This window comes from Myodes glareolus, chromosome 4, assembly GCF_982192425.1.
Source record: "Myodes glareolus chromosome 4, mMyoGla1.1, whole genome shotgun sequence".
Classification (NCBI taxonomy): Eukaryota; Metazoa; Chordata; class Mammalia; order Rodentia; family Cricetidae; genus Myodes; species Myodes glareolus.
Genome location: NC_142029.1, coordinates 107,143,086 through 107,155,829, shown reverse-complemented (window position 1 = coordinate 107,155,829; position 12,744 = coordinate 107,143,086). Strand labels below are relative to the sequence as shown.

Genomic DNA, 12,744 nt, shown 5'->3' with positions numbered 1-12,744 from the left:
GTATTTTGTTATCCTCCTAATTGCTTTCAAGGACAAAATAGCTTTTCAAGGACAAGCTGTTTATTACATTTTAAATGAGCTGCATATGTGAAATATCTTTTTAAAAATATTTATTTATTTTTTATATATATGGTGCACTATCTGTATGTATGCCTGCATGCCAGAAGAGAGTATAAAATCTCATTATAGACGGTTGTCAGTCACCATGTGGTTGCTGGGAATTGAACTCAGGACCTCTGAAAGAGCTGCAAATGTGGTGAACTGCTGAGCCATCTCTCTAGCCCTAGATACAATATCTGAAACAAGAATGAAAATGTATAATACAGCACATTATAACAAAAATAACCTTAAGTTTGGATCAACATACTATATTTTTCCTTTTTCTTTTCAGGAAGAAATTCTTGATTTTAGCCTCACTTGTTTTGTTTTTTGTTTTTTCTTTTTTCATGACCACTAACAATTTGCAACCAACCCACTAAATGATGACAAACATCCAGAACCCATCAACTGACCAAAAACCACCCACCCCACCTCTTGGAAATGTTCTCCAGATTGCTTCATATTGTCTGGGTGTGATGGCATTTTTAGGGGACCCTGAAAAATTTGAGATAATGGTGAAGTCCTTGGAGAGCTAGCTGTATTATTTTTTACTTAGTTTCTATGTGGTAGGAAAGTGTGGAGTTTACCTAAAGACCTGACTGGAGTATTCTGTGAGGCTGGAGAATCTCAGCTAGTAGCTTTGAAGTTGTTCTGAAAGATGAATTTTAAGGAAACTGCTATAGAGGAATTTGAGAAACTGGATCATCTGGGCTATTTGTTTTAATTGGTATCTGATACTTTCTTTTCTGAATACACACAAACTTTTAAAGGGAACATATATCTGCATTAAGTAAATATGGAATGTGCAGTGTGCACTAGTCAGGTAAAATTTTTTTGGTTTTATGTTTGAGCAGGTAAAAGAAATCTGTTAAACTTATAAGTCCATTTGGACTGTATAACCAAGCTGTAATATAAATCTCTATCTAATCCATATAAAATGATGGCATGTAAATGCGATCAGTCATCTCCAACAACTTAGACTATGAAACCCAATATGGACAAGATCAACTGAAATGCCATATACAGGCTGCCAATGCATGCTTCAGCATTTCCATGGCATAAATTTCATTCAATAATAAGTCATGATGACTCTGTAGTCAACTAAATTTAACATGTCTCATCCAGTCTCAGAGTTGTTCCCATGCAGAGGGACCAATATATACTTCACTTGTCTTGTAGTCTTTTCTATTTTTTTCCTCATGCCTGTAACCAATACTCTATGAGCAAATCTGATTTCTATGAATTTCTATAGCTTTTCATTTCATGTAGAAGCAAAAGTCATAACCTCTCCTCCAATACAACACATTTCTCAACTTCCATTCTGAAGCCAAGACATCTCTAGAATGTATAGGCTGGATTAACTCAGCAGTTGCTTTCATAATCCAATGTCTCTCACCAGTTGTTGTTTACTTATCAGCATTCAAAAATTTTAAGTCAACAAAGCACCATACAGGATCCAGATGTAATGCATATTTTTCATCCTTTTGTGGTTTTTTTAAAAAAAAATGTTTTACTCTAACTTTAAATACTTCACTTTACTATTTTAAAACTATTTTTCTATGACTGTGTGTATACATCTCATTTTTTTCCTTAGCACCTAGGCACATTTTAAAGCAGTCTGCACTTACATAGAGGAATTTTTTGGCCTGGACCTCTCTTTACTAATTGCATGCAGTGCTCTCTGACTGTGTAAGCCAAAGCTTAAACAGCTAGTTGGAGGCTAAACCCTTTTCTGCTTAGTTCTAGTGACTGGCTCCACCCTCCTTGGCTCTGCTAAAGCCAAATCTCTGGAACGGATGGGTTGAAGTCATGTTTACTTCCAGAGCTCTGGGAAGTTGTTGCGCTCACTTTCCAGAGTCCCTGTGAGCAGCAGATAGCTGTGCAGAGTATTCATGCAGTGACCCACAGGGTGACTACAGCGGTAACCACTTGAGTGACTGCTCAGTCCATGTGGTCATGCCACAGATTGGAGTACCAAATGTAACTAGTCTTTCTCTGTCCCTCCACCCAGCTCCCAAATAGTGACATGGAGACTTATTATTAATCATAAAAGCTCAGCTGATAGCTTAGTCTTGTTTCTAACTAGCTCTTACAACTTAAATTAACCCATATCTCTTTCTTTCTTTCTTTCTTTCTTTCTTTCTTTCTTTCTTTCTTTCTTTCTTTCTTTCTTTCTTTCTTTCTTTCTTTTTAGATTTTTTTGAGATCAGATTTTTCTGTAGCTTTGGAGGCTGTCCTGGAACTAGCTCTTGTAGACCAGGCTGTCCCCGAACTCACCTGCCTCTGCCTCCTGAGTGCTGAGATTAAAGGCATGCACCACTACAGGTCCTGCAACTCATATCTCTTAATCTATGTTCTTTTAAATAGCTAGGTTACCTTTACTTTTTAATGTCTGTACTACTTGATCTGCATTTGTCTGGTGACTCCTTCTTTTTTTCCAGTCTTCTGTGCCTGGAAGTCCTGTCTAGGTACTGATTGTCCCTAAAAGAGGCTATCAATCAGCAGAAAGTGATGTTCAGAAAAGTTTTATTATTTTAATTTTAAATCACTTTACAAATATTAAGAGAACTAATACAATATTTTCTCTATAAGTTTATTGTGTCCTGATCAAACTCTGCTTCAATTTTCATGACTGCTTTTCCTCCACTTCTTAAACTCTAATATGATTCAAAATATTTGAATACTTTATTACTTATCCGCTACTCTGAGAAAAAAAACATTAAACACTTTTCAGGTCTTATTTTGTTCTTTTGCTTAAGGTACCTCAGTTACATCCTCTTTTCTGTAAAGCATGGAATGTGGTTTCATATTTCACATTAAATAATGTTCAATTATGTTATATATAGTATGTTTAATTTGACATGTTCTATAAATTGTCCATATGCTATGGCAAACATGGATTTGCTGTTTATTTACTCTTATTAATAATTTTATCAATCATCTACCATTTCAGGTGAGAATACTGAAGATCTGCATGCTGATTGCTGAAGAGGTGGGTGAGTGGTAAACAGTGTGTGCTGCTTTTGCAGTAAAATCTGTATTCTATTCCCAATATGTATATCTGGCTGATTATAAACACCTGTAATTCCAGCTCCAGAGGGTCCAACACCATTGTTTGGATTTCCTGGTCACTTTCATCTATGTGAACATATACATAGACATGCAGAAACATAATTAAAAGTTCTAATAAAAACAAATCCTTCTTTAAAAGAACTTTACTTTTCATTATTGTAAATATAGAATTCATTCATTTTAAGGTCACAAAGATAGTGTGATGACAGAGTTAAAAGTTGAAGATTAGACTATGCAGATCTTAGATCAAAAGAAGTGATATTCTTAAGACCAATTTAGTATAAATTTTGTTTATTTTTCAAACTAAACCACAGGAGAAAATGAAGCATAAGACTTTTCCACTACATACAACAAGGAACATGAAAAATAAAGCCAACAGCAAGAAATATTTCCAAGGCACAATTTGCCCAACTACATGATATTTGAACATACTCATTCACATATAGGCCACCTCTAGATAAGGAGCTAGTGGCAATTGAAGTCTGCTGGAAGAAGGCAGTCAATTTTATTCTGGGATGTGGCTCTTAATAGATTGCCTATGATCTAGAACAGTGGTTCTCAACCTTCCTATTGCTGCAACAGTTTAATACAGTTTCTCAAATTGTGATTACCCCAACATATTTTTTCATTGTTACATAACTGTAGTTTTGCTACTGTTATGATTAATAGTATAAATATCTGATATTCAGGATGTCTGTTATGGGACGTTCAAATGGTTCAAAACCCACAGGTTGAGAACCACTGCTCTCTAGTCAGCGGTCCTACACACATGTACAAAGAGCACTAATTGGACTTAATAGACTACACAATAGAGGGCACGTAAACTTCATATGATGAGGCTGTAGTGTGGGTCCTAGGAGGAGTTGGAGGATATGACTGGGGTGTAGGTATTTTCACTACACATCATATTCATGTATGGAATTCCCAAAGAATAAATAAAATATATTTTAAAGGACCAAATCAGCATATTAAATATAGATATTTCACTAAGTGAGAAAGAGAATCTTTGCTAATTTTTAAGAATAAAATAGATTGGGGTTGGAGAGAAGTTTCAATGGCCCAGAGCACTTGCTTCTCTTCTAGAAGACTCAGGGGCACCTGCACACATATGGTACATATACATAAATTTATGAACACCTGAACACACATATACATATAAATAAAAATTTTAAAGTCCATAGGTTAATAGAAGTGCAAGTTAATTTGTGTATTTAAGAATGTTAAATTATTTTATAAATAAAACTGTTTTGTCATAATAGGGACGATAAGACTAGCCTACAAAAATATGACAGAAACATTTAAAAGAAATCTCTGGTACTTTCAAAATTTGGAACCATGCATACAAGTAGTTAATTACTTTACTCGAAGTAACACAATGTATTTCTAATTTCTAATTGATTATAAAAGAATTTTTAATTAACCTTATTCACAGAGCACAAATTGTGCTATCACAATTTTAATCAATATGAAAGACTGTTTACATTTTCCATCTCTACACATAATATAAAATATATAAATACACAGCCCAACATTAAAAATGAATAATAATTTCTTCTTTTTTAACTGCACCTCAAAAGCACAGTGATCAGATATGATAAAGAATTTATTTTTCAATTTTAAATATTAACAAGGTTAAGAATTCTTAGAATGGAAAAGGCTATAAAAAATTGCTATTGTATTTCTCTAACTGATACCTAATATAAAAAATATGTACTGGTAGTGATAACACTGCTATATCACAAACTCCTGGCTCTTTGTAAAAAAGGAAAAATTCTGTGTGTTTGATTATGTCAGATTTAATATGTCTTTGTCGTATTAGATCCTAAAGTGTTCGTCCTGAAAATTCCAAGCATCTTCTACTAACATAAAATTACTGAGAAAATCTTCAGTAGTGTAATTTAGAAAAAACTGAACATGTTGATATTGGTGCTCCTTTAGAAGACTGAAAGATCTTACCTTCTCCTCTGGGGGCCTCATCTGGGATGCATTTGACCTGACCTTAATGAATGGGGCACAAATCTCTTAATAGTTTTTGAAAATTGCTTCAGTACTTTTAGCAGTTCACTTCCATTTTACACTGATACAGACACATAAAATAATATGGGTCACAGCCAGAAATAACAGAAATTCAACAGAAAAAATGTCCAAAGAGTTCAGCTAAATACTAAATAAATGAGTTTAATATGCTTTACTCAAAATAATAGATACCAAAGCTGAACAAGTTTATTAAAAAATAGTTCAATGTCATTCTAACAACCAAAAAAAAACTATATAAATTTCATTGCCATATCACCCGAGTTAGAATGGCATCAAGTGACTATCTATTGATAGTAAGAAATGGCAATGACACTACAGAGAAACTTGATTTTTTGTAACCCATTGTTGATTAATTTGCTAAATGATTCTGAAATCAGCATGTCGTTTCTTAAAAGCTATCATAACAAGTACTATTTTGTAAAACTACTCCAGAAATAAGCACAAATCTAAAGGAACAGAGATAAATGTTTATGAGCAATTATGGACTTTCATTCAATTGTACAATATTCACAGTAGTTCACATAAGAAATGAATTTTAAGCAATTCTCAGTGGATATAATTGTAAAGGAAAAAATGACACATAGACATAATAGAATTCTATTTGTCAAAAATTCCTTTACAATCTTTTTAGGCAATATTAATTAAATTAGAAGCTATCTTATCAAGTGAAAATAGAGACAAAAATAATTACCACATTTTTTTTCACTTACACATCAAAGGCAATAATGATTTTACAGCAGATAAAATAATACTGATTATGACAAGTTTGGAAAGATATGGGTAAGGAACAGAGAATGGTTAAAAAATACATGAGTATATCAGGATACATTGACTAACTGCTAGCATTAATTGTTATGATTGACAAAAATGAATGACATAAGTTCAAAGAAGTTTCAATCTTATTGATGGAAATTAATGGTAAATATTGGATGTAGCACTTTGCCTAATTACCATGATCTGATCATTATACATTTTCAACATGTGTTGAAATGTCTTCTTGTGTCAACATCTAGTGTGTTGGGGACCTTGGGTAAGGTTCATGTGCATATCAGGACACAGGGGATGCAGAGTATGAACCACTTCACAAGAAACTTTATTTTGCAAGGACTTTTATACAGACTAAAAAGCATTATGTCAACTCTCAAAACCCCCTTACACACATAGATGATCATGAGATACTCTTACCTCACCCTGAATAAACCAATGTCTCAATAAAAAGCAATATAAAGAATAAAAAGTAGTATAAGGAAACAAAGCCAAAAGTATAGAGAAACAAAGCACTTCCTTAATCTATTTCTGGTGGACCATGATGAACTGATCTCAAAAGCCACTTCCTTATCAAAGGTACAGATTCTGACAGAACTTTGAGAAATGAGCAGAGAAAGTATGCTTCTGTCTACGCTTGGTCTGCCAAGTAGTCATTTCTCAACTTCATCTCGTCTGTCCCAGGTGAAGCCTGCGCTCTAAGCCAGTTCTGTGTCTCCACAATCTTGTACTTCACAAATATGTATAACTTCTAATTGTCAATAACATTAATATTCCATATCTTATTATATATACATGTATATATACATATTAATGGACACATATTTACAAATATACATATATACTTTTGTATATATGTAATATACAGATACAGAAGACACCCACACACTTTTTCCCAGAATTTGAAACATGAGAAATCGAGTTGAGACAATTTTTCAAGCAAACATAAATACAAAAAAAGGTAATAAACACAAGATTAAATTTATTCTGCATCATGCCATTCACTGAATTTGAAAGGATTAGTGAAGGGATAGTCAGGAATCCTGTTACAGTGATTTAACTATAAGATTCATTCAAAGTAGACAACATATTTATAGACAAGAAGTCATCCTACCTATAAGTTTCTTCAATGCTTGTTTCATATCTTTGTTCCTTAAGCTGTAGATGAAGGGGTTCAGCATTTGTGTCACCACAGTATACATCACCGATGCCGCTGCTGTTATCCTGCGGGAGTGAGTTACTGCTGAGCTAATGCATACACCTAAACCTGTCCCGTAGAATAAAGAAACAACTGACAGGTGAGACCCCGTGGTGGAAAAGGCTTTGTATCTTCCTTGAACAGATGGTATTTTCAAGACAGAGGAGACAATTTCAGCGTAAGAGAAAATGATTCCAGCAAAAGTAATGCCACCAAATGTTAAACCTGCAATATATATCAGTATATTGTTGATGAATGTGCTAGAACAGGCTGCCTTGATGACCTGGGTAATTTCACAAAAGAAGTGAGGAATTTCCAAATCTCTGCAGAAGGACAGCCACAGCACCGTGAGGCTGAGAAGTAATGCATTTATAGTGCTACTGAGCAGGGAGAATAGGGTGAGGAGGCTACACATACGCCAATTCATGATGACTGTGTACCTCAAGGGGTAGCAAATGGCCACGTAGCGATCATATGCCATCACTGCAAGGAGGCAGCATTCCAGACTAGCAAAAAGCATGGCAAAGCAAGCCTGGGTGAGGCATCCTGCAAAGGTTATACTTAGATTCTGTTCCTGGATGTTATCCAGCATCTTTGGGATTATTGTGGTGCTTGTACAGAGATCAGTCAAGGAGAGGTTGCAGATAAAATAGTACATGGGAGTATGGAGATGAGAATCTGAAATAATGGACAAGATTATGAACAGATTCCCAATCACTGTGACCAGGAATATGGACAGAAACAGTCCAAACATGACAGGTTGCAATTCTGGGTCACTTGAAAGGCCCAGGAGGAGAAAGTTAGTAGCAACTGTTCGGTTTGTGAATCCCATGGTTTTCAGATGCTGAAAGAAAATAACATTGGTGATGATATGGAGAGAAATGACCATCACTTTAAAATTCAAGATATGATTAATGAAATAAACATTATTTTCCTTTTGTATTGACAATTCTACTCTCCATCCATATGTGCGTATGTTTCTACTTACTTTTCTCTCCTGTCTTTTTTACTTTTCTTTACCTCTTAATTTCCCCCTTTCCAACCATCTGATAATTTTTAAATTTTTATGTATTCATACCGTCTCTTTTACCACAGCACACTAAAGAAAAAGAATAGCATGGTGTATTATATAAGAATTTTTCACTGAAAAAATTTTAAAAAACTATAATCAGTGGGAAAAATAAAAATTATACTCAATATAAACTAATACAATTTATATAAAATCAGATTTCAAGTTAAATGCATCTTATCTCAATTGTGACTCATAAAGAAAGATACACATTGAAGTCTGTGATCTACTTCCATGTAATCATTAATAATACCACAGAAAACTGTGAATCTTGAATCTTAACCCTGACTCAACACAAAGGGCATGAGTCTATAAAAGAGCATTATTTTAAGCAGAGTGCTGTATAAGAAGCTTCTAACATTTGCATTGTGATTCTGTTTTACATTTGGCATACCAAATTATACATTCCACCCATCCTCTTCATGTCCTTGTCTAGCAACCACTGAAAAGATTAAAGCACTGGTACCAATGCAAAGCATTAAGTCAAAAGCCTTCAGTAAGCTTGAGTGTCATCATGATTAAATGTGATTTCTTCCCCTAAGGTAAACCACACTTCACAAGAAACACACATTTGGGAAAGAACCTACTTGTTGTACAGAACTGAAGGGATGGTGCCTGAGTCCAGAGGCAGCCGTACTGACTACTAACGTGAGCTTGATTTCAGGTTGATATTTACAGTCTCTGTAGCTCCTTGGGGTTTTAACAATAAAATGTATTCATTAACAAAATTATTTAGTATCATATGATCATATGGCAGCACAAATCCTTAAGGGGAAGACCTACCTGATGAAAAATTTTCTGCAGGTGATTAACTCAGGCAGTGGGCCAGAGAGGAAATATATTCTTCTGTTCCATGGTTTTTGTGCTGACATTCATTAACATATTGTGCAAACTTCATTGCTTCTTAATTTAGTTTTAATACCTATGATAACAGTAATGTGAATAGTTTGATAATGTGTCTTAGTTTACAAATATAGTAACATATATATAAAGAATTAATTTCAGGTATGTGAATATGATTATATCATTGAGTGGCTCAATGCAAAAATTGAGTTAACTGTGGACTGGTATCTTATATGACTCAGAAAATTAAAATTAATTTTTAAATTGTATTTTTTATTAAATAACATAATACACATTGCATAATTAGATACAGGTTGATAATTTATGCTTGGTATTTGGATTTGGGGATACATTTGGCATAAATAAGATGCACACATTTTTATTTTGTAAAATTCAACTTCTATCTATCATGATAGCCATGACAAAGTTTGGTTTAGGAAGATCATATATCAATATAAAATGAGAAAAGAGCATGCACAACATTGTGCTAATTTGGATATAGCTGAAAACGTTTCTTATATTAAGGAAAATATAAAGGAGTTGACTCTCAACCCAAAACAATAATAGTTACTAGTTTTAGAACCATACATTGCCCAAACTATAATACAGGGAAAAAAACTCAACAAACCATGTTCAGGTATAATGGCACTATATTTTAAATTGACTAAACACAAATACACTCATAATACAAATTATTACCAGTATTTCATAGCACTTTCTTCAAATTAGAACATGATTTAGAAAATTAAGCAAATATAAAATTCAAAATACCTTAATACATTTTAATACGTAGCAACAGAATGGAGGAAAATCTGAAGAGAAATTGTAGGAAATGTAAAATTTGCACTGAAACATGTGGTTTTGAACAAATATTTACCATCAAGAAAAAATGCAATTCATTGAATTAAACGAAAGTGAAATTTTATAATGCAATAACCTAATGATGCAATTTTAGTATTATGAAAAACAAGAATAAAGTCACACTCAAGTCAGTGAATTTTAAAACATTGTTATAAAAGATGAAATTATATTTACAAATTATATATTACAAAATTGGATAGACTAGAAGGTACACTGAATGGGGCAACCCAGGCTCACAGAGACAGAAAAATATCTTTTCTTTTCTTTGGCTTATTTATTTATTTTTATGTGTATGTTTATTTTGGGTGGAGGCTCATGTCACTAGAAACCAGGAAGTAGGAAAGTAAAAATGAGAGTTTTGCAGGCGAAAGACAAAGTGTGGAAATGTTAGCCTGGGTAGAACCAGTGAAAATATCATATTTTATGATAAAATTAATTTTAAATAATTACAAACGTATATACCTGTATGAATGAATTCACGAATACAGATAAGAATCTGTATCTAACATGTATCTTGTAGCTTACAATATTTAAATTAGTTATATCAATAAGTTGCCTTTTTATCAAGCTGCTTCAGTAATAATGTGTTTCTTTTTATTTTAAATAATTCTGAAACATATAGGAAAAAGTTATGGAGGACTACAAAATATCTGAGTATGTAAGGACTTTCTGAGTAAGAAACACCTGAGGTTGCTAAGAAAATGAAACTAATAATTTACAAATGACTCAGTATAAAAGAGGAAAGCCTTTTGTATAGCAAATGAAACTGTCAATCAAGTGTATAGGTACTTTGAATAATGGGAAAAATTATTGCCATGTATGCATCTGACATAATATTAATGTCAAGAGTCTACAAATACAAACTTAACATTAAGAAAAGAATCAAACAAAAGTAGACTATGATTCTGGGTGTTGTAGTATGCACCTTTAATAACAGCACTCAGTAGCAAAAGACAGGTAGATTTCTACATGTCTGAGGCCAGCCTAGTCTATACATAATGAATGCCAGGGTAGCTGAGTCTATAGAGTTAGACCATGTCTCAAAAATGAGGAGGTACAGTCCAGCCAGGACAGCAAGTAGGCTAACTGAAGACCTTCACCTCTCCTTCTGGCCTTCCAAAACAAATACCCCAGTGTCATCCACAGTTCTGCAACAAAACATCTGTTGCAGATGTAGTTTGCCCCATCCTTCCATCTTTAGGGGCTCCAACAAGTCTTCTCTTAGACTCAGTTCACAACCTCCTTGCTTTAGCCCAGTCCCTTTCTCTAAAAGGCATTTCATGGGAACCTACAGGACATACTGGGCAGGGAAGAAGGTAGACTAATTGTAGTTTATTGCGTCTTCCTCTGTTCTTCCAAATTTAATTTCTCAGTTTCTTTCCGAGTTCTACAACAGAAGACCTGCCACAGCCTCCCTTCCCAAATGGCATCCGTCTCCAGTGCTTCACACAGAATTTCACCTACATTGTTTTCCCCAACCTATTGCTTTGTCCCAGGCTCCGACTCCAGAAGGCTCTCCTGGGAAGCCTGCATGCCACTTTGATCAGTGAAGAAAATAGGCTAACTGCAGATCTTCATATTGCCCTCCATTCTTTCAAATCTAATACCCTAGTCTTATTTCCTGCTCTGCAGCACACCTTCTATTGTGGCATCTCCTTGCTTTTTATCCCTATTTCTAGAAGGCTAACTGGGCATGGTATTCTGTGGAAGTCTGTTTTCCTCACACTTGGGAAACCTTGTCATACTCCTGGCCCATTCTCATTCCTAAGTATCAGTTAATTTCCACTCCTACGTGTCAGGTTCCAGTACACAGAAAACTATGTCACCAGCTCCCCACTCAGCATCCACATTTATCAGGATTTCAGAAAATTTTCCTACCAAACACTACACAGCTTCCACATTCTTCTATGCACCATAGAGGAAACAGAAACCAAGGAACAAAACACCCACCCAACAAACACAAAAACAGATATCAATATCCAAGACTACAATCTTTCCAGTCTCAGATTCCTAGATGCAAGTATGAAAACACAAGCAAGAAAAGCAATATCCAGGACAATATGTCTCCACATCTTGTTAGCAATTTTACCATAGCAGGCCTTGAGTATTCTCATACAGTTGAAGCACAAGAAAAAAAAATTAAAAAATCGTTTATGAATATGAGAGAGGACCTTACAGAATAAAGGAGCAAATACTTTAAAGAAATCTATGAAAACAGAAACAGTAGAAGGAAGTGAATAAAATTGTTTGAGACCCTGAAAGTGGAAATCAATAAAGAAAATCCAAATGAAGGGAAATCTGAAAATGAAAATTTGCAAAGTTTAAATGAAGCTATAGAGGCAAGCTTCACCAACTGAATGGAAGGGATGGAGGAGACAGGTAAATGTCAATCAAAATGACTCTGAGATTGCATTTTACTTTAGTCAGAATGGCTAAGATTAAAAAAAAACACTAATGACAGCTTATGCTGGAGAGTGTGTGGAGCAAGGGGAAGACTCCTCCACTTCTGGTAGGAGTGCAAACTTTTACAGCCACTATGGAAATCAGTACGGCTGGTTCTCAGTAAACTGGGAGTCAATCTACCTCAAGACCCAGCTATACCACTCTTGAGGATATACCAAAGAACGCTCAATCATACCATGAGTACTCTTGCTTAACTATATTCTTAGTGCTATTATTAATAGCTAGAACCTGGAAACAACTTAGTTCATCCTCAACTGAAGAATAAAAAAAAATGTGCTATATTTGCAAAATGTAGTATTACTCAGCTGTAAAAAGCAATGACATCATAAAACTTGAA

At 34.3% G+C, this 12,744-nt stretch overlaps 1 protein-coding gene across 1 annotated transcript; it reads right to left on the bottom strand.

Annotated features, from left to right (window-relative positions):
- Positions 1-7,064: 7,064 nt before the first annotated feature.
- LOC125400771 (olfactory receptor 7G2-like) lies at positions 7,065-8,003 on the bottom strand. Its single transcript, XM_048434932.3, has one exon. The coding sequence runs from the start codon at positions 8,001-8,003 to the stop codon at positions 7,065-7,067; it is 939 nt and encodes a 312-aa protein (XP_048290889.3).
- Positions 8,004-12,744: the final 4,741 nt, after the last annotated feature.

Coding starts and splice junctions, on each gene's coding strand:
- LOC125400771 (XM_048434932.3), bottom strand. CDS start 8,003: ATGGGATTCACAAACCGAACAGTTGCTACTAACTTTCTCCTCCTGGGC.